The sequence below is a fragment of the Dromaius novaehollandiae genome, chromosome 1 (genome assembly GCF_036370855.1).
Source record: "Dromaius novaehollandiae isolate bDroNov1 chromosome 1, bDroNov1.hap1, whole genome shotgun sequence".
NCBI classification, from domain to species: Eukaryota; Metazoa; Chordata; class Aves; order Casuariiformes; family Dromaiidae; genus Dromaius; species Dromaius novaehollandiae.
Window position 1 is genome coordinate 185,000,814 of NC_088098.1, and position 20,514 is coordinate 185,021,327.

Sequence of the window (20,514 nt, forward strand, 5' to 3'; positions counted from 1 at the left end):
CAGCAGCTCTTGACAGCTAATTCAAATTTCTTGGTATACAGAGCTGTCAGCTAGAAAACTGAGCTATGTCCCATACAGTCAGTAAGAAGTAAGTAGGCACACATTGAATTTTAAATTACTGCAAGTTCACACAAATCATCCTTACTGAACTGTTAGTAACTTAAGAACCTCCTTCCACTATGTAGAAGACGCGCCACCTTATATCACTGCTACTCTATATTAAAGATAAACAAATGCAATTCAGTGTTTGCATCCTGGCCACTGGTTATTCAGGGGTGCGATTCAACTGCCTAAACATAAGCACCTTAGAGTGCTCTGTAAGATGTCCTAGACTAGTCATGACAGAGGCCTTACAGGAGACTTGCACTTTCTAGAATAATAGAATGGATACCCTCTAGGCTCAGAAGGACTCCATAAGTATAGGGCTGAATCCCAAGCCTATTTTAGTGACACCAGTTCCAAGGTAGAACTCAAATTATTCTGATAAAATACCTGTGTAGACCAGAAATTTGGCTAACCTGTGCAAGTAAAAAGAAAAGTTAAAAAGAAAAAAAAAAATTTACAAGCAATCAATTCAAAGAGACTTTTTTTTCCTTAATGAAAACCATCTCACTGGAAAAAAATTAGAAGTAAAATAGTCATCTGGAGAGACCTTTATATTTCTGTCTTATCACTGGAAGCACAGGGTGCCAAGTTCAGCTTGCAGTTACAGGATCAGAAACGTCAGTAACTTCACCTGCACGGACTGAGCCAGAGCACAGTTAGGCCTCCAGAAGCGCAGCAGGTGATGTCCTCACACCACAGCACTTTTGCAATTCTGAATATTCCCATCTGGACTACTAGATGTCCTACTCAGTCTGCAGGACCTGGTCCTGCCCGGCTCCTGCCACCCTCCCCTGGCCAGCAACGCTTCTCCTTGTCTCCTGCATATAGCAGCACCAAAAGTGGTATAAAATGCCCCTCAAAAGCCATCTATAAGACAAGACCCTTCTTTAAACCACCCTGTTAGATTTCAGAGTGTAAGTCTGCTAGTCTGTAAGTAATGCTTTGCAAAAAACAGCCTATGGACAGCTAAAGAATACCTTCTTCTCGAGACACCATTCTAGCCTGCGGTTACTTGAATACAAAACTTGCTTACAACAAGAAAGAAGCTATAGCTAAGGACAGAACTGATCAGCCCCACGTCTCCGGCAGGTACTGCTATGTGCAGGACCACTACAAAGCAAGTATAGGACACTACTCTCCACTGAAGTCACACAAAACTCTATGCGAGCTTTGTGCAGTTATAAATTAAGCCAGTGCCTGTATTGCAAAGAAGCAACCCCTGATTTTCATTGTCATTCCCATTTACAATTTCTCAAAAAAGCACAAAGAGGTCCTGGCAGAATGGGTGCCAGAGACTCCCAGCGATGCTCTAGGGAGAGGACTTTACCAGGCAATGCCACATTACAGAGGAAGGGATATTGATATCAACACAAAACACCTTTCACAACATCCTTCAAATATGAGTCTTTTAACAAGCTCCTTAGCATAAAACATACCTGTTCGGAGTTCTTCTCTAAAGGATATGGCAAATGTTAAGAAGCTAGTTGTTCTAACCTCAAAAACCCTCAATATTTTTTCTATAATATGTCAATCACATGATTTCCCCCCCCCCCCCAACACTATGGAAGGAAACTATTGCAGAGAGAAAAATATGTCCACGAAGAAGAGGGGTAAACATTTATATGAATGAAGCTTTAGAAGTTACATTACGTAAGAAATTACATAGGACCAAGACATTCATGCTTCAAGGCAGAGCCCAACCACTAACCAGTAGGTGTCAGAAAAAGACTTCTTCTAAGAAACGTGTCCCAAACCTGGTTTGCCTTTTCTCCCAAGTGACCTCATCCAACAACACGCCTCCGCCTCTCAACAGCAACTAGCATATTCCAGTGTTACTGTTCTTTCTCATGCTTCCTTAAAAAAACAACCATACAGTTCCTTCAAACACAATCCTATAGTGTGCACGCATCAGAAGGTTGGTCAGCCCTTATTCTATAATGGGAACCAAACCTGCTGTACATTTTAAAATCCAACAGACCATTCATTTCATCCTTTATAGAAGCTCCACTGAGGCAATGTAGAACACGTATACAGTCTCATACAACTGCTATATATTTATGGCTGCTTGAACAAACAAAACCAAAATGTTGTTTTAGTTGTTTTATAAGCCAGACCTAAAACGTATGCTTCAAAAAGTTTTAAACATGTCTTTCTACCTCACCAGAATATTTGAAATTTGCATTTTGTATCTGAACAGAAATATATCTACCATAAATGGTATTTCTGAGCCCTGGGATGGGCAAAGACTGCACAGGACTCAACAACAAGAAAAACAGAGGAGACCCAAATCAAGGTGATCTAGCTAAGGTTCTTTGTCATTATGGCTAAGAAAATGGAATTGAAGACTTCACAGAAAAACATTTAAGTTATTAACGTAAGAAGTTTACAAACAATATAATACAGAATTCCAAGTTTTTAATGCTCTTATTTCATTGGATTTTCCCACGAGTGTCATCTCTACTACTTTTTCTCCCCTTAGCTTATGCCCGCAGTCCAATTGTGAAATATTGTAATGCAACAGGATGTCTAATATCATCATGCAGTTTTCCAAATTTGAAGATGGACTGCTTGCCTGTCTTCCTTATTAGGTATTACAGATATTCTATTTGTTGTTACCATTGTTATACTTTTTATACTATTGATACTGTTTTTGATATATAATCTAGCCTAGATCTAGCCTAGGGCCATTTAAGTCTGTTAATTGCTCAACTCTCTCCCTTTTCATATTTAATAGCATTATTCTCCTGCCTTAAATGGTACTACAGAGCTTCAATTATGTCTTTACTCATTTCCTTTCTCTATATTACCCTAGACACCCTTTTCTTTTTTTTAAACAACTTACAGATAATTAAATCTTTCACCAACCCTGAAATCACAGGATTGCACTGCATGTAGTAGCTTTCTTCCTAGGCTTTAAAACTTATTTAAAGACACACCACACTGATACAGTTTTTTATCATTTAATTCTCTAAGTAAATTCCAAAGCTGGTTTTATTTTCCCTTTCTGTATTCTACTAAATTTTTCATACTTAGGGAAGAATCTTTACCTAAGCTTCTGATCAAATATAAACTTTCCCTCCCAAACATACATCTTGAAATAACTCCAGTTGATTAGAATCAATAAAACACAATTTTGTTTCAAAAATTAAAAATCATTTAGAATTAAAGGACAAATGAAAATAGCTGTTGCCTGCTTACAGATGATGATTCTTTCCAGTTTGTTTTTAGAGTGCCTATCAGTGTAACTATGAAAAGATTCTTTGCTTTCTTGGCTTGTTTTATTTATTCCTCTGAAACCTTTATTAGTCAGTGAATTTCTTTTTCCTAAGTGAAGTTTTCGTAATGCAGCATGAGTAAGGACATTTCATAATCTTTTACGGAAATTAAAAGAACACAAGGATTCAAACTAGAAAGTCTAGGGATGTAATACAACCTTTTTTTTTTTTTTGTCTGAAGCTGAAGTCTTAGTTTGTCATTCTCTATATGTACAAAGAAAATCTTGAGTTTCCTCAACTATTTCATTACCTCCTAAAATCTTTCTGATTTGTTCTATTACATCTGCCAGTGAAGACTGATCTAGGCTTTTTATCTATCATTGCTTAAAAATATAGCTGCTTTTGCTATTTTGAATTTTCCTTAATCCCACTTCCTTTTAGGATAAATGGAGTTGTAATTATTGATTGGCTTTTATAATATCCATCTACTAGCAGAGATGAGAAAAGCAAAACTTATTTTTTGAAAGCCAAAAAATGATTCAATCTGATTAATACGCCATTACTTATTTCTAGCTGACAAAATTTCATGGCTAACCTCAGATAGCCATACAATGTGAGATCTGATCGGTAGCTCTGAATATAACTTTCAAAGGCATGAACAAGGCAGGGAGCAGGAAATAGCATTACTGCCATCTTGTATCACAAAATAATAAACTTTAGAACACTGAACTTAAAATAGCAAATCTCAGAAAGAGTGATGCTGATAATTCAGTATTTTTTGAAGCTTTCACGAAACAGCTTTGAGGTTCAGAATCATCACGCACAATTCAAACATCCCCATGAAGGGACTAAATTACAAGAACGTTTGTTTTAGATCCTCTGCAGTTAGTGGAGACAAACATGCTCTGTCAGGGAACAGCTCAGGTAAGTATCTAACACTAAACAGGGCAAACCCAGGCTTAAGCAATTACTTTTAAAGTCTCTCCAATTAGGATGCTGCTCACAACCTGAATGTGCAAAGGAGTAATGATCCTTAAATGCCATCTAGTGTTAACCAGCTGACTTACAAATTAAGCATGGAAGTATGACTGTCTCCCAACAACAGTCTACAGATACAAAACTCCCATAAGGTTATTCTGTTAATTGTTTTCTAAAATCAGAAGAAGATGCTCTCATAATGGCAGCAAAACACAACAGAAGATAATACGGAGCTTCCCCATGTTGTAAACGGGGCCAATGCATAAGATGAAAGAGATGACAAGAATTTATAAGAAAAATTAAGCAGCAAGGAGAAAAATCTTTATGAAGGGATCATGCAGGTATACCGTGTATAATTCAACACTGAAGACATCAGTTAATGAAAAAGCAGTCACGAAAATACTGCCAGTGCTGCAGGACAGAATTGACAATACTAACTTTAAAGAAAAGTAAAGGCTTTTCTCTGCCCTAATGCTGCAGGAAAGATGTGCTTCCCTCCACCAAAGACCTGAGTGTACATGTTGCAACGTATAAAAGACTCTCAGTTCCTAGGTCACTCATGTAGCAGTCATTTCACTAGAACTGAATTAGGAGATGAGCGGTTTTTTGAAGTGTAACAAAGAATCTAGTCTATCTGGCCATTGTTGAGTGAATTTACTACTATTCTTACATTCATTTTCTTTACACTTTCTTACCTTATGTTCTGAACCGAAGGATTTAATGTTTCATCCGGAACATTACTGGTTACAGCAGCATGTCCTTCTGTGAGGGACTGCAACGGCTGCATTACATGAACTGTCCGAAAAAGCTGAGTGGGATACGCTGGCTGCGTAGATTGCATTGTCCTCAAAACTTCTGAAGTCAAGCCAGGTGTCTGCTGCTGTACAACTTCTACGTGCTCCTTAAGTTTAGCAGGCTTTGGATTTCCTGTTTTTAAAACTGTGGTAGATCCTCCCTTTGTTCCCACATTTGCAGACGCTCTAGATCTGCTTGACTGGTTTCTATTGGCCACAGGAGTCGAGAGCAAAGTTGAATCAGATGATTCAGTGCTAGGACTTGCATCCTCATCATCTATACAGATGAGATCTTTTGGCATTTCTTTAAATTGATACACTAGACGCTGACCTTCTACCTTAGCCAGTATTCCTCTTTGGTAATAGTATCTGTTTAAAACATACATACATCAGCAAGTTACACAGTTTTTTTTGCCAAAAACACAAATAAAACCAACAACAAAACACCCAGACAAAAAGATGAGCAGTAACAAGGACAGGGAGGCTTAGGGTTTCATTTAAAATATTACTGCCTAATTTCTTGGTTATAAAGGAGCGCTCAACTTAAACAGTATGTTTTGCTCCCCAAGCAACTCTTTTCTACTGGTATTTCCTGTAGCCTTTTCATTTTAACCTCAGGTATCTCTGCAGAGAAAGAGAAGTACTCAGTGATTTGGCATGTTGGCTATAAACTAATACTCTAACTTCAAATTCTTCCCAAGTCACACAGTTTTTTAGTTATCTGCATTCATGCTTATTTGCCAACGAGCACACACAGACCTTTTTACTACAAGAAAGCAAAACGAACAAGACAGGACTACTACAAATTAATAGGACAATTTAAAATGGTGTTGTTGACACCAAGGTGAGAGAGGAAGGGAAATGAAGAGAAAAATACAGCTGTTCATCCAGAGCATCAATTAGTGGGAAAGACTGAAGCTTGTGTCACTCATGTTCATGGATGTCTGCTTATTTTGCACAGCCTTTTCTGTATGAGAAATATCTCAATTTGACAGGCACAGATACATAGTAAGATGCTTTTAAACTGCCTGTACATACAAGTTCAGAGAAGCACACACAGATCCAAATTCCAAAATCATACCTCCCCCTGGAAATTAGATCATTTGCCACAGGTAGAGATCATTTCACTAGCTCTAACATACCTAAATTTAGGATTGTTTGGAAAAGGCACATTCAAATTTTACATAAATGCTTGCCACACTTGGAATCTTCAGTTTCTTTCTTTGTCTGTGGCTGATTTTGAAGAAGCAGTTTTTGCAACAGCAGTGAAAATATCCAAGCCAATATGGGAGATAACTGATTTTTGGCTTCAGGTTACTTTTAATTAGCTTATTTATTTTCCTAAAATAACTTTTCTATTTCCCAAGCTGACAGAATACTAACTCTCTACTGCTGTTAAACAAAATTAGATGAGGCATTTAATTAATGCAAACACTATGACAACAAAAACAGTGTATTATTAAAAGTATACATACCTGAGAGCTCTACCCATTGTTTCGTAATTCATGTCAGGTTTGTTTTTGTGTTTTCCCCACAACCTGGACACAGCCTTAGAATCTACCAGTTTGAAAATGCCCTTCTCCCTTTGAGTCCATTTGATATATTTAGGACATGTAGCTTTGTCCTGGAGCAGCGCTAGCAAAAACTCCCAGAGATAAATCGTATTTCCTAAAATAAATATAAAAGTATTTCAGGACACAGAAAAAGATATTACTACATTAGTTGACTAGATTTTACTAATGTTGCAAATAACCTAAAAGTTAAGAAGCTGGTATCTTTGTGAATACATTCTAATACATGATTGAGACTAACAACTAGTGATTGAAGGGCATTTACGGGAAGGTATTTTTGTTAGACACTATAATCTGGGTGCCCAAATGCTATAGCCATTATCTATAACATAGAGAGAGAGAGTCAGCCCATTCCAACCATCAATATCATACAGCATTAATCACCTACTCATACTCTTCCCTTATGCCTAGTCCAGTTATGGGAGCAGTCACTACTGTTTTACCTAGAATAGGAACACGTTTGGGTTCATCTTCTGAAACCACTGGAAATTAAGCCCCTGATTAAATACTTTGCCAAACTGAGATGCTTGTTATAATCCTTTAAAAGGATAAATAAAATCTTTACTTGTAACAACTGTATTTACATGGGACAATCCATAGTATATGTGAGGTAGGCAAACCTTCAAAAGTAATGTTCAGAGCAATTTTTTTTTCTTCCCAATCTAAATGGGAGCTTGAGCATGCTGGTAGACAATATCCAAACTCCATTTTACAAACAAGTAAATACAAACACTTACATATGAAAACACATCACATCTGTTCAGTGTTTACCACACAAAAACGTGAGACTATTAAAATCACAGACTGTGAATGCTTAAAACTACTATAAAATTTACATTTTTTTTCCTCCCAAAAACACATTTAAGGAGTGAAAACTCATATAACTAATGAGATCCTCACTCCTGCTTTTTCTGACTATGGCTTGCAGTGTCTGATGTGCTTTTAGACACTTGAAGCTGTATATTAGCTTCTGAGTAATATGCTGTTAATCTGAAAAAGGAAGAAAGCTTCTTGTATGAAAGTATCTGCTCACACAAGCAGCCATGCAAAAAAGCAGGACGGACAGCACGTGCAGGTTTCTTCAGTTTCATAAAAATGATGCCGAGTGAATCAGAATGTGACAGTATCTGTTAACTTCAATTTGACTTTGCAGTTTTCTAAACTTCAGGGACCACAAGTCTGAACTTTCTTAAACTAGACAAGCTGCCCTACAAACATAATAACATAGGAGTATTAAGAATTATAATCTACACTAGTACAACATTGTCCACCGCACCAAGCACTCGCTCCAAGTTGGTCGGCTCCAGTGATGGAAAAACACATTTGCCTAAAATTTTGGAGATTACTTGCAAGTACTTTATAATGGGAGTTTGCTGAGGTATTCGGCAATGTCATCAGCACGGACAGTACAAAATGTTAACAGCTCCTTCAGAAGGTGGAAACTTGAAGAGTAAACATCTCTAGGGAAAAAAACACTGGCTTTGCAAGAAATGCCCTCCAGCTTGCATAGGAATGTCAGACTGTTTGCCTTAGGACACCCTAAAGGAAAAGGGTAAGACTGCTTAGGTAAGATATAACATCAGTCAGGAATGAGGGCATTCCCAGCTACTTATCATCTAATCCAAGATGCTTTTGCTGTAGTCTAGATTAAAAATGCCTAACTGCATCCACACAAGTCTAAAAACTTGTCACTGCTTAGCCACTGAAAATCACTGCTGAAGAGGACTGTCTGCAAAAACAATGTTTTTACTCACAGACAAAATTTTTAACCTCCTGTGAATCACAGCAGAAGTAGTAGTAAGTAGAAAATTCAGTTTTCTCCATGCACTGCATAAAATAATTAAATCAAGAACTTGGTATTTTAGAATATGTGTTCTCCCTATGGGTAACGCTATGAAAAGAGAGAGACAGGCAACTCATATGACCTTCCAGCTGCTTCAGTACCATGGGTGGTTAAATTAACATCCCTTTTGCTTCAATTTTATGTTCCTCAAAATGCTAAACAACCACTTTAGTGGTAGCTTCTTCATAACAGGTGGTGGTTTCAAGCAACACACTCCTTTTTAATTCCTTCTGAATTTGTAATTTTGTAATAATGGACAAACATGAAATATTCATGTATTTTTGTTTTCATCAATTGAAACATTCTTCTATCTTTTAACTCTGTGGCTAGCTATTTTGATATTTTCCATTATTTCATTCAAACATTACTTACGGGTAGCTATGACACCAGCTTTTCTTACATTTTGACTTAAAAATCAGGTTTTTATTGGGGGGGGGGGGGAAATCCATTAACAATACATACTCCAAACTTCTGACAGTAACTTCTTAAACACTTTTTTTCTCTTATTGCAGAAAATTGCTCTTAGAAAGAAAAAGCCCATATTCATTTGTCAATGTAACAATTTTGCTGATTGCAAGAGAGTCTGACACACTTATGCCACCTTCTGGGTTTTGCTGGGCTTATCTCCTGGTGAGTACTGCACAGCATGCAAGCAGTTTAGGTGACAAAAGCGCATCAGCACCTAGTCATGTGTGTGGCACACCTGTGGTGACACACGAGAGGCTCATCTCCAGCTCCTGCTGAGAGCAGAACTCGGTGGGAGCCGGGGACAGCAACCTGCCATTCAAACCGGCCTGTGCACCAGCATGGGTGCTAGACCCAATGGCAAAGCAACCAAATTGCTGACAACTGGTGAGCACCACTGAATAGTTCAGTCTGCAGGAAGTTATTTATTATGTCAGTTATGTGATATTTATTTGTCTTTTTAAACACAGGAGGAATGAAGGAACTATCAAGGACCTCAGCTGCCTAAGTTTTCTAGCTACTTTACAACCTTCCCTAAAAATTAAGGGCCTGGTATTTCCTGCTGCCCAGCTGGCAGCCTTGATTATCTCCTCGTGCAGAATCAGACACAGACAGATGGAAAACGTTTTCAAATATTGGCTGTCAAAATAACCACATCCCAGAAAAACCCTAATACAATGCAAAGCACTCCAAGACTTCACTTGAAACACAGCAGCGTTTGGGAGGGGTTGAAGATTTTCCAAGAACCTTTGCAACTAAAATGACAAATGAATTATTCCTCTCAGAAACTATCTCAAACAGAACTCCTGCGCGAACTTTCTCCTTGTTTTAGGAGGAGATGGTAACCACATCGGAGCATAAGACCTATTTTTACATCATGAGAAAGCCAGAGGACTTTTTCTTTCCAAAGGTTACTCAGAAACAATATTCTTTTAAAAACCTCCAAAGGGAACTATTTGACTTACCCTTTCCATCTTTGTTTTTCTTTTTCACAGATATGTTAGGAGTTGTAGTAGGGGACTCAGGACGAGACGGTTTTGGCTTCTTCCCTGGAAAACACATCAGCATTAAAAAAAAAAAGAAAAGAAATAAAAAGAACAAGGAGTTAAAAAAGGAAGAGATTTGCTTCCTCAATTCAGAGAGGATTTAATTAATACAAATTTAAGAACTCAGTTCTGTGCTAAGCTTTTCAATTTCTAAAACAATATTGGGCTTCCTATGATTTTAGGATACTTCCATTAAAGATTATGCTCACTTGTCCCATGTCTGTGTGCCTTGGAAATTTGTGTGGCTTTTTAGGTACCTGTAACAGTAGGTAATACAGAAAAATTGAGAAAAGTAAACTATAGCTGGGCATAGAAGATTTCAACAGGAAAAGCTAGATAAAGTGCAGAGCACTATCTTGTTTAGTCATCACCAAAATGGATTTAGGGATAAAACAAGATTCTCTGGTTGTTTAAACGACAGAAATTCCCCACTGATAGCAGCAAGCTATACTACTACGTGAAGAAAACATTTTTTAGTCCTACTCTCTTTCACCTTTATCGACAGTGCCTGCAAGTACAGGAAAGAAAACAGCATTTTCTTTTTTTAATTTAAGTCCAGCAGAACCAGTAACAGGCTCTGAAAAAACCTTTACAGGCATGAACACTGCACAGTGGCTCTATTTGGTAAGGAAGAGTGAACAAAAGAGTTACAATTGCTGAAAAGAATGAAAAGCATTCATTTGAAAATGATGAGAAATCAACTATCTAAACACAAGTGGAGTAAAAAAATATGTCATGCTGAAACATTTTTCAGTATAAAAACCCTGAACCTATTCCTTTATTAATTCTCAGTCACCTCAATGTGAGCTTTTACAGGTATTGTAATTAATCAGAAACCTTCAGAACTTACTTATGAGACAAATATTCCTCTTATCAGAGACCCTTTAATCCTCTTGGAGCGAGCCCTTAGTTCATTGACAATACATAGATTATTCACATACTGCCTCTCTCTTTTGAGAAGCAGGATAGACCAAACAGACATAGGACTCTGAGAAACATACTTCTAGTCCAGGCATCCCAATCTCATAACGAAAGATCTGAACAAAAGCACATTTTTATTGCATTTCCAAAGAATTTACATTAAGCCAAGGCAAGACCAAGAGTACATGTGTACAGTCCCATGCACAATGATATTCCAATTCTAGATTTGTTTGTAGGGGCTGCCTTAATACCAATATCAAGTAACAAAACAGCTCCACTTCAGAGCAAGGAATCTCATAACTCTGAATAAAAATGGTCAATGCCAGACAATGGTGCCTGCTTTATTGTAGACCTCCAGGTGTCTTCTAAGTGGTGGTAAGAAATACTGGCTTGAGCACTCACCTTTTGACATTAACAGTCTTGCTAAGTTTACCTTTGCATGCATTTCTTTCCTTCCTTCTCTCCCTCTCTTTCTCTCTCCCTTCTTCTTCCATCTGTCTGTCTCTCCCTCCTTCCCCCTCCCACCGTCCTTTTTTTAAACAAGGAAAAAAATAGCTAGTTGAGGCAGTGGCAGTAAGGGAAATCTAGGAATACCTGGAGGCCTCTAGTTTTCATGCTTCCATTTGGACAGCATTCGTTTCTGAGGATGGGACATAAAGCTCAGCCATCGTCTTGGCCAATGTCTTCCTCAATCTGAGTAAAGATGGGAGGAGGGGAATCCTACAATATTTCATGTGTCATAAATTACCATATGAAAAGATTAAGAACTACTGGAGTACATTTTTAGCAGTCTCTTCTACTAACAATTACGAGTTGCAAAAATGTCTGTGATCCCTAGCAGGGCTTGATGAAGTCACTGTTGTACAGGTCAGCCTCTATTGTACAAGAAGTCCCACACAGTAGCTTTGGAAAACTGCTTTTCTCCCTTTATAATTGTGTCATGGGAAGACTCTGTTGGGCGTTCACCTCGTTTCCCCTCCTGTACAGCATGGAGATGCACTCCATTAAGCACTGAGGAGATGTAGGCTGCAGTGGCCTTGATGCACTGACAGTACCAGCTCCACATTACATCAGAAGAATAGGGCGAAACAGTAATTAATTATCCAATTTCCAAAGGAGACCGGATCTTAAATGAAAATGAAATGGATTAGGGCTCAAGTAAGTCGTGACTGAACTACTGCTTGTCAGCCTGAGGAAACAGAAGCACTGATTACATATAATTTACGCACTTCTGATAACCTAGACTACTAAAGATAAATACAAGTGCTACAGCAACTCTAGGTTCTCTTACCTCAACCTAGACTACTGCAAGACGTCCTATTTGGACAGTGCTCTACCACAAACCTATCCAAAAGTCGAAATCAGTGAAGAAATAATTTGTTTAGAGGAAAGTGTTGATGCTACTGCGCTATAGCTAGGCCACAGATAATTAAGAGGACGCTTTTAAACCACACTGTAAGCTATATACTTCAGACACTGTCTGATACCATCAAAATTGCAGTTAATAAAGAAACACAAAGTAATGTTTCCTTTGTTTAAAAGAAGGTATTTTCTGAAAGCACATTATGCTTTAGCATGCTTCCTCCTTTGGTTCAACAGAGCATGAATTTGTTACCTATCAGAGCAAGTTGCTAAATTCCTTTTTAGGAGAGAATTTTACAAAGAGGAAGGATGAAGTATGTGCTTGAGCGAAGCTTATGTGGGGTTACTGTGATTTTGTATAGCTAATTGGTATTTCCACTTCTCTATTTTAATGGAGAGGTATGGAGCAGACAAGACCACCACAACCCTTACTGTTCAAAACTGAGAGGAAAGGGGGAGAAATCAAAACAAGCTAGCAGGTGGCAGGTTCCAAACAGGAAGATGCATGGCATGAACACTACACATAACTACAGGCTGCCACTGGTTGTTTGGATACTAAAAGCTTTCATGGTTTAAAGGGACAACTGAACAAGCTCATGAAAGAGAAATTAATGGGCTCCTGAATACAAAGATACCACCTCTGGCCCAGGAAGCCCCTAAGCCACGAATCACTGGGGCCTCAGAGCAGATTCTGGAGAAGTGTTGCCACATGCCTGTCCCATTTCTGCAGTCGTCCTCCCTGCAGCATGCATCTGCTTTTGGCTGTTCTCACTAGGCCGACACACACTGGGAAGACTGACCTTTAACCTGACACAGCAGAGAGATGCAAGTCCTTATGCTGCAGGGTGTTCTGCTGAGGTTAATCTCCAGGAGACAGAGTTTTGTTCATAAGAACATCCCAAAGAGAGATCAGAAAGCGTATCGGATATGCTGAACTATGCCAGCAAGCACCGGAGAAGGGGAGCAGCACTAGTTACACAGTCTCCTGAAAGCTCTTTGCCTTGCCACATAACTGGCCAGAATAAGGGAAACATTGCACAAACACACAAAAAACTCATCCTTAAGTGTACTACAAAAATAGTAACGCTTTGCAGTAATTGTAAACACAAATGCCTTAAAAATGTCTTAAAAATCCCTGCACGTTTTGAAATGGCACTTCAGCATTAGTCGGACCATCAACCTCACGAAGCCTCAATTTCATTAAAGCTGGTTGTTAAATGAAACAGTAAGCTGATGCATCTGTTTTAGCACTTTTTCTATCTGATATAAGTCTAAAACAAACACATCCACTGTGGAACAACTGATTTCCTAACCTACAGCAAGGGAGGAGGAAGGAGTGGGAGCAAGCAGAAGCACATCACAAGAGACGGTATGAAAGTGTCAAGTCAAGCAGAGGTTAAATGTCTGGCAGACAGAGGCTCCTTGTTTTGACTCACATAGCAGCCAACATTAAGGAGAAGGAGAGAAAAAAAAAAAAAAAGTTAAAATCCTCTTATGCTCAGTTATCTCATGGTACTGCCCATGGCACGGTAGTTTCCCCAGCAGCGTTTTCAGAGCAGCTGCTGGTAAAACTCTCCTCCACAGCAGTTTCAGTTCAGCTTTTTACGGGAATCGGAGAGTTCCTGATCCACACCCTTCCCTCTCAGATCCTGTGACACATGCGCAGTTAAGGAAGCCTCTATTAGATTTCCACAGGCCTGAACGCTATCTTTCACAGATAACTATTGCCAAAATTTGGGAGCTGGATGGTTTCACTACGAGCAAAAATGCAGTCTCTTTCAGCAGAGTACAACCAGGGAGTAGAAACCCTGTCCTGGAAGGAATGTTTCCCCAGGGAACCATCAAAGCCCTAATGCTCATATTCAGCCCTAGGATTAGCTCTGGAAACCTAACTCTTTTATTTTACTTTTTTTTTCCTTTTTTTTTTGGTTTTGTTTGCTGCAACAGCACCCTACTTCTGGCTGCATTCCATGACTTCTCCACAGAAAACACCAACTTCGGGACTGCTGAAGGGATCCACACTGAAGCAGGGTAGGAAAACAAGAAAAAAAAATGGAACATCACTCAGAGGACAGGGCCTCAGACCACTAGGTAAATGTTATCTACTGCAAATAGGACTAACACTTATTATAGCGTGGAGCCATTAAAAAAAAAAAAAAAAAAGAAAGAAAGAAAGAAAGAAAGAAAGGTTTAAGCGGTCCATATTCAGATTCTCAAAAAGAAAAGGCAAAAAAACCCTTTGCTCTCTTCCCATATTCCTAATGGAGCAAATATTTGTACTTGAAGCTAAACAGATTCTAATTAGAATACTTCACAACACCACCGTTCACAACAACGAAAGGTCTAGCGCTTGTAAGGCAATTCTGCTCTGAAGAAGAAACTATAAATAGGACACAGCAGAGATCCATGTTTCCTGTGGGATAAGCAGTCACTGCTACCTTTCCAACATCATTAATATCTGAGCAACTGTACTCACGCTACTAGTGAGAAAATGCTTTCTCTGTACTTCTAACTGAGCCCACTTTAGTTATTTTGACTTGTTGCCTGTAATGACTGTAAATACCCACAAGGAGAAACAAGTATGCCACCAAATGCTATCTTATTCCATACCTCTGTTCTCCAAGAGCATCTTACCTTTTTTCTTCTTTGGCTGCTCATATTCTGGAGTTTCTGGTGATTCAGCGTAGGGGTCTGGGGCTTGGTGAACTTCTACCACCTCGGGGATCCCATCAAGTGTGACCGATACATGTGTAATAGGAGCCACCATATCTTCATCTTCAGTTGCACCAAACATGGTTGCTTAAAGGAAAAGCATAATGTGAATATTTTTGCACAGCTATAAGGACTTTTAAAAGCTATTTTCACAGAAGGTTTAAAAATAAAATAAAACTAGGATACTGGAGGCCTTCATGGGAGGAGAGATCAATCCACAACATTTTACACAAGCAGAAGCCATATTAAACTGGAATAATTTAATGACACAACCCACTCCCCTGAAAAACAAAACTATGATATGATAGTATGTTTTTGCTCACATTTAAGACAATCTGCAGAGGTAAGCCTATTTTCTTTTACTTTGCCAGCATAAACAAGCTCATCCTCTAACAGCCAGACAAAACACAGCAGTCTGTGCAACCTCATTTTATTCACACCTTTTCTCTATGATTTTTGATTCCTTCCTTACCCATCAGCGTCCAACTCAGGGATCAACATGTTCTCACGGCAATGCAATCCTTCACCACTGGATTTCTGATATCCAAACTACATATGTAAAGTCTATCCAGAAGCAAAATATTCTTAGCCCTCTCAGGTAGCCACACTACACTGAATCCCTTCTCATTTCACGTATAAACAAGGCAAATACAGATTAGATTTACCTCCATTAAAACAAACAAACAAACAAATTTACTTATTCTTTTTTCATCCAGCATAGGACCAGGGGAGTCCATATTGAGAAGTGCTTCAGCAGCCTCAATTGTTTCCATTGTTTCATCTCCATTATGACAAGATGCTTCAACTGAAAGAAAGAGAAAACACTTAATTCTTAGCAAGCTACAAACTGGAATTAAAGCTTTACATAATGCTTATCCCTGTTTCATTTCTATCAAAAAGGTGGTATTGGCATTTTTCTACTAGATGGCAAGACAGGATATCTGGGGAGAAAATACACACTGGAATCATTCCATATGTTTAACGCACTGCGCTTTTAAGATGATACGTATAAATGAATAAAAACAATCATTTTCTCGCCCATCTTTCTCAATAGTGCCTCCACTTGCTGATCGAGTACATGAGGTAAAACACAACACCCGCAAGGCCTGAGGAACCTCAACCAATATTCCAGACAGTACCTAAAAAATAATAATAATAAAAAAACCCTTAATTAAAAGATGCTCATCAAAAATAGCCTGTCATTCAGCCTGAAGGACTGATACTATAGTCCACAACTTCTATCAGAGAGCACGTTATTTGAAAAATATAATTGAATTCTAAACTATTCATATCTGTTGAGATTATAAGCAGGACTAACAGAGCACACTCCAGGAACAGGTTGGGAAGCAAATCAAAACATGAAAGCCAATATAAAGGGCTGACAAATCTTTTACGAATTCTGACTACTAGACAATCCCTGATCAATCTCGTGAGAGTGACCACCAGACAAATCAAAAATTTTTGAGCTTTCATTTATAAGGAAGCTCATGTGAAGCTACACACCAAAGAATCCGATAAAATATCATTTATTTTATGATCTCTAAAGCAGATTTGAAAACTAACACCTGTCCAGGAAGATAATTTGGTTTGAATAAGGAGCATCTTATCCGAGGATTTTTTTTTTTCCCAGAATAATTGTGACATGAAGAACAAATTCTGTTTGAGCTCCATCACCTGGTACCAAACACCTTTACAACCGTTTAAAGCATTCTTTTAGAAATTACTTTTTATTAGATGGAAATATAGAGGGCTGGCTTCTTTATCCTTTGCCACCAACTTGAACCTGTGTTAGAAAATTCCAGTGTATTTATCGGAGTGGTACAAAGGTCTGCTTTAGTATTCTTTTCCCTAGGACACAAACGAACCTCAGTTACTTTCTTAGCTCTGTACTAAGCCTGCTTCACGCCCTTTCTCTCTCCTTAGCTTTGAGGAATTTTGGGTGGGGCAGTCGGGGAAAAAAAGAAAAGAGACACACTGACTGACACAGCGGGCAAAAACAGCCCATAGAGCACAGCACAATGATCTCCGGACGTGTTTTCTTCACACGAAAGCAGCAGGCTTATACCAAAAGTAGAACTTTATACTTTTTTTTTTTTTTTTTTTAAATCACGGTAACAACAAATCGCCCAGCCCACTACCACTAAACAATCATGCGATTAAAAAAAACCCAAAAAAACAAAAAAAACACACAGCTCCACCCCAAAGGTGTACAGCACAAGCAATCGTATCACGAGGTGAGGACAAAGATGGGTGCAGACATTCCTGCGTTGGCCCCACCTTCTCCACCCCACTGTGATTTAAAGGCAGGCAGCGTACAGACCGAGTAGCTCCAGAGCAGCCTCCTTACTCGCCTGCCAGATTTTTTCTTGAGCTTCATACTCCCGCACTGCTCTGAGCTTCGGTGGCTCACACCAGCACAGAATAAAGCAGATACGGGCACTAGGAACCTCTGGCCAGTGCAGCGATTGCCCTGGTATCGATCCCAGCCTTACTGCTGGCTCCACAGGCCACCTTCTACCCCATGCCTGGCTGAGAAATTCAGCCAGTTCGGGACCTGCATTTCCAGCTGACTCCCCAAAACAGGTTTAACGCAGAGCTGGGGAGGTGAACGGTGCAATGAGAGACAAGGGGAGGTATTGAATGCGGGCTAAGGTCCTGGTTTGGAATGGCACAAAGGGAGATGGGGTAGCAAACTGTGGCAGTAAAACACTACAAATACTGTCATGCGGCTTGGAGGGTCAGGAGATCAGCCACAGAGCGTCTGTGACTGCAAGTGCCTAAAAACGCCCTTAGTTAACAACGGGCTAGTCCAGGAGGAGTCTGCATGTGAGTGAAGGCCAGTTTGCAGGCATGCCCATGCTCGGGCCAGCAATGCTGACTTAATCACTGCTGGTTCCATTTTTAAGTTTTATTTGGATGGGAATTTTCCATATTATCTACCAACATAATGAAGACCACACTAGCGACACCAAGCTAAATATAGGAACCCAGAGCTGCAAAAGCAGCTTTCATCAGCTGTGACGCTCTTTGCCCAGACTATGAACTGGAAAGAGCTAGATGGCTTTTTACAGCCTGAACTTTCCGTGGGCACGGACAGCAGAGCTTCAGTAGAGATACGGCACTTTGCCCTCTGTAATCATCTCCCATGGTATCTTAAAATCCACACCCTGCCCTGACTCCCAGGGTCACAGCTCCAGCGCCTGACGCAGCTCCGGGGCGACACTGGTGCGAGTGCTCCATGGAGCCACGGGGCTGGGCCATTTTCTGCTGTTGCGCTCAATTTGAAGACCCACGTTGGCCTTCCCAGGTTCTCCATGTTGTGGGAGGGAAAGAGGGAGGGCTTGAGGGAGGAGTGGTTGTTTGCTCTTTCCCTCGGGATATCTCTACCAGGAACAACCAGTCACACTGGCTTACATGCACTGAGATTACAGAGCAATTGGAGTCAATTCTTCACTCTGAATAATGGCATGCCACGCAGAAGTTTCCAACCTTAGGCTGGTGTGCCATGATACAGCTAAAACTGAATCATGAATGTCTGAGACAAAGAAGAGGAACTTAAAAAAAAAAAAAAAAAAAACTATTACATCAGTAACAAACACAGAAATTATATTAATTTGGTGCTCAAGAAAAAGGAGTAACAGCTATACGTGTTATCTATCCACAGACACCAAATGAGTTTCCTAACCACATTTCTTCCCCTGCTAATACTTCTTATGTGTCTTCTTAGGAGATGGCGCCACAAGATGGTTTGAGCCAAATTAATAGCTCGCTGCTGCTGAAAAGTAGTTTTTGTTTTTATTGGGTTTGCAAGTTGAATTAAAAGAGCTTACAAGCTCACACAAGCGAGCTCACACAAACAAGCTGTGGGAAGCACACCGTAGATTAATCACCACCTCTCCCACTAGCAGCAAGATGCTGATCTGCATCACTCACAGGTTGAGATAGTACTCAGGGATAACCCGCCCGAATAACAAAGGCAAGTTGGTGTCTCTGTTACTTTAGTCTCTCCCCTTAGTATTGCCAATGGACATGCCAGTTACTGTCAATTATGAGAGCATCACAAATTAAAGAAGAATTGAGATGAAATTATTTATTTTTTACACTTTGGTGAAGCCACAGCTGGAAGAGTAGCTTTTTTTTTTTTTTTTTTTTGATTCAGTCTCAGAGGAGCACCAGATTTCAAACAGTATCTGAAGTAGGTGAAAAAAAAAACCCTTAAAAAACAAAAAGCACAAGTAAGTGCATTTTTCCTAGGGTACTCTAAAAGTTCTTGTTTATCTGAGCAAAATTGTTAAGCCACAGATTTAAAACTCTGTGCAGCAATAACAACCTGGCTGTTGTAAATCCATGTTTGCTATGAATCAGTGCCCACAGCACAAGGCCTGCCCAAACAACACTTTCTGCTCTTCCCACCTGCTGGAGAAATAAGCTATATGTCAAACTCGAAGCTCCTTCCCCCAATCCAATTTCCAACTTTCTGTAGTCCTGTTTAATGCATTTTTGAAAGCTTTACATCTTTGAACTAAAGGAGGCATCTAATGCCGAAACCACGTGCACACCCGCCATTCAGCTGTACCCAACAGGCTCAACATGCCACCCTCTGCAAGCCTGTCCCAGCCCATCTGCCTCCTGCCTCCAGTTGTTTGCCTGGTGGCAATGGGCTCTGGAGAGCGGACAATGACAGCCCTTGTCCAGGCTAAGATAAGGGCTGTGCTAGTCACAGCTGTATTTAAATTCAATGCTGATTTTACTATAGACAGAAAGAGGGACCACAGAGTCTCAAAACGGTATTACGAGAAATGTGAAACTGCTGGAAGTAGGAAGAGAACCATTAAAATACAGACTGAGCCCTCTTTTTCAGAATAACTGGCTATATGATTTAAGTAACTGCTTTTTAATATAAACTCTGAACTGACTGTTAACTAAAACTGGAAAACCAACTGCTAGTTTAAGAACAAGTGTATTTCAGGAGACCTATACATCACAGTTTTTCTTCTTTAAATAAAACTTTGTAATTTATAAGCAAAATTATGTCATCATGGAGCTATGACAGAAAAACACTCCGTTTTTAAACAGATGCTTTGTACAGCAGTTAATAATTGCCTTATATAGTAGCTGAAATTTTAGCCATTTTTTACAATTGGCATCTTGCCAATTAAAAATCCTCCTGGATTAACATCATGAAACTCTGTTTCCAGCTAAATATGCCTTTGGATTTTTTTTAGCACCATAAATGATTACTGCACATGCTGGGTTTGTGTTCAATTATAGCACCTGACAACTCTTTCCCTTCATTCTCTCACCCGAAGAGTTTGGCTTGTGCCATGAACGCTAGAGGTTCACCAAGCGTACAAACCAGATGTTATTAAACTTGGAAAGACCATACAATAACTTCTGAATTGGTTATTTAGTTTTATTATTGAACTCTGAGAATCCGCATTTATGTGCTCTGGATTCACAGACTAGTGCACACTGAAACTAAGTGCAATTTTCTGCCCCTCC

The 20,514-nt window shown here is 39.4% G+C and overlaps 1 protein-coding gene across 10 annotated transcripts in view; it reads right to left on the bottom strand.

The window, feature by feature from the left end:
• Window positions 1-20,514, bottom strand: part of ELF1 (E74 like ETS transcription factor 1) — a 92,560-nt gene that overhangs the window by 7,828 nt on the left and 64,218 nt on the right. For all 10 annotated transcript variants that reach the window (XM_026099181.2, XM_064504804.1, XM_064504803.1 and 7 more), the window contains 5 exons: window positions 15,710-15,817; window positions 14,935-15,099; window positions 9,937-10,020; window positions 6,568-6,760; window positions 4,994-5,461 (listed from right to left, as the gene is read on the bottom strand). In XM_026099181.2, coding sequence (XP_025954966.1) covers window positions 4,994-5,461; window positions 6,568-6,760; window positions 9,937-10,020; window positions 14,935-15,099; window positions 15,710-15,817 — 1,018 coding nt within the window. The remainder of the gene's footprint in view (window positions 1-4,993; window positions 5,462-6,567; window positions 6,761-9,936; window positions 10,021-14,934; window positions 15,100-15,709; window positions 15,818-20,514) is intronic.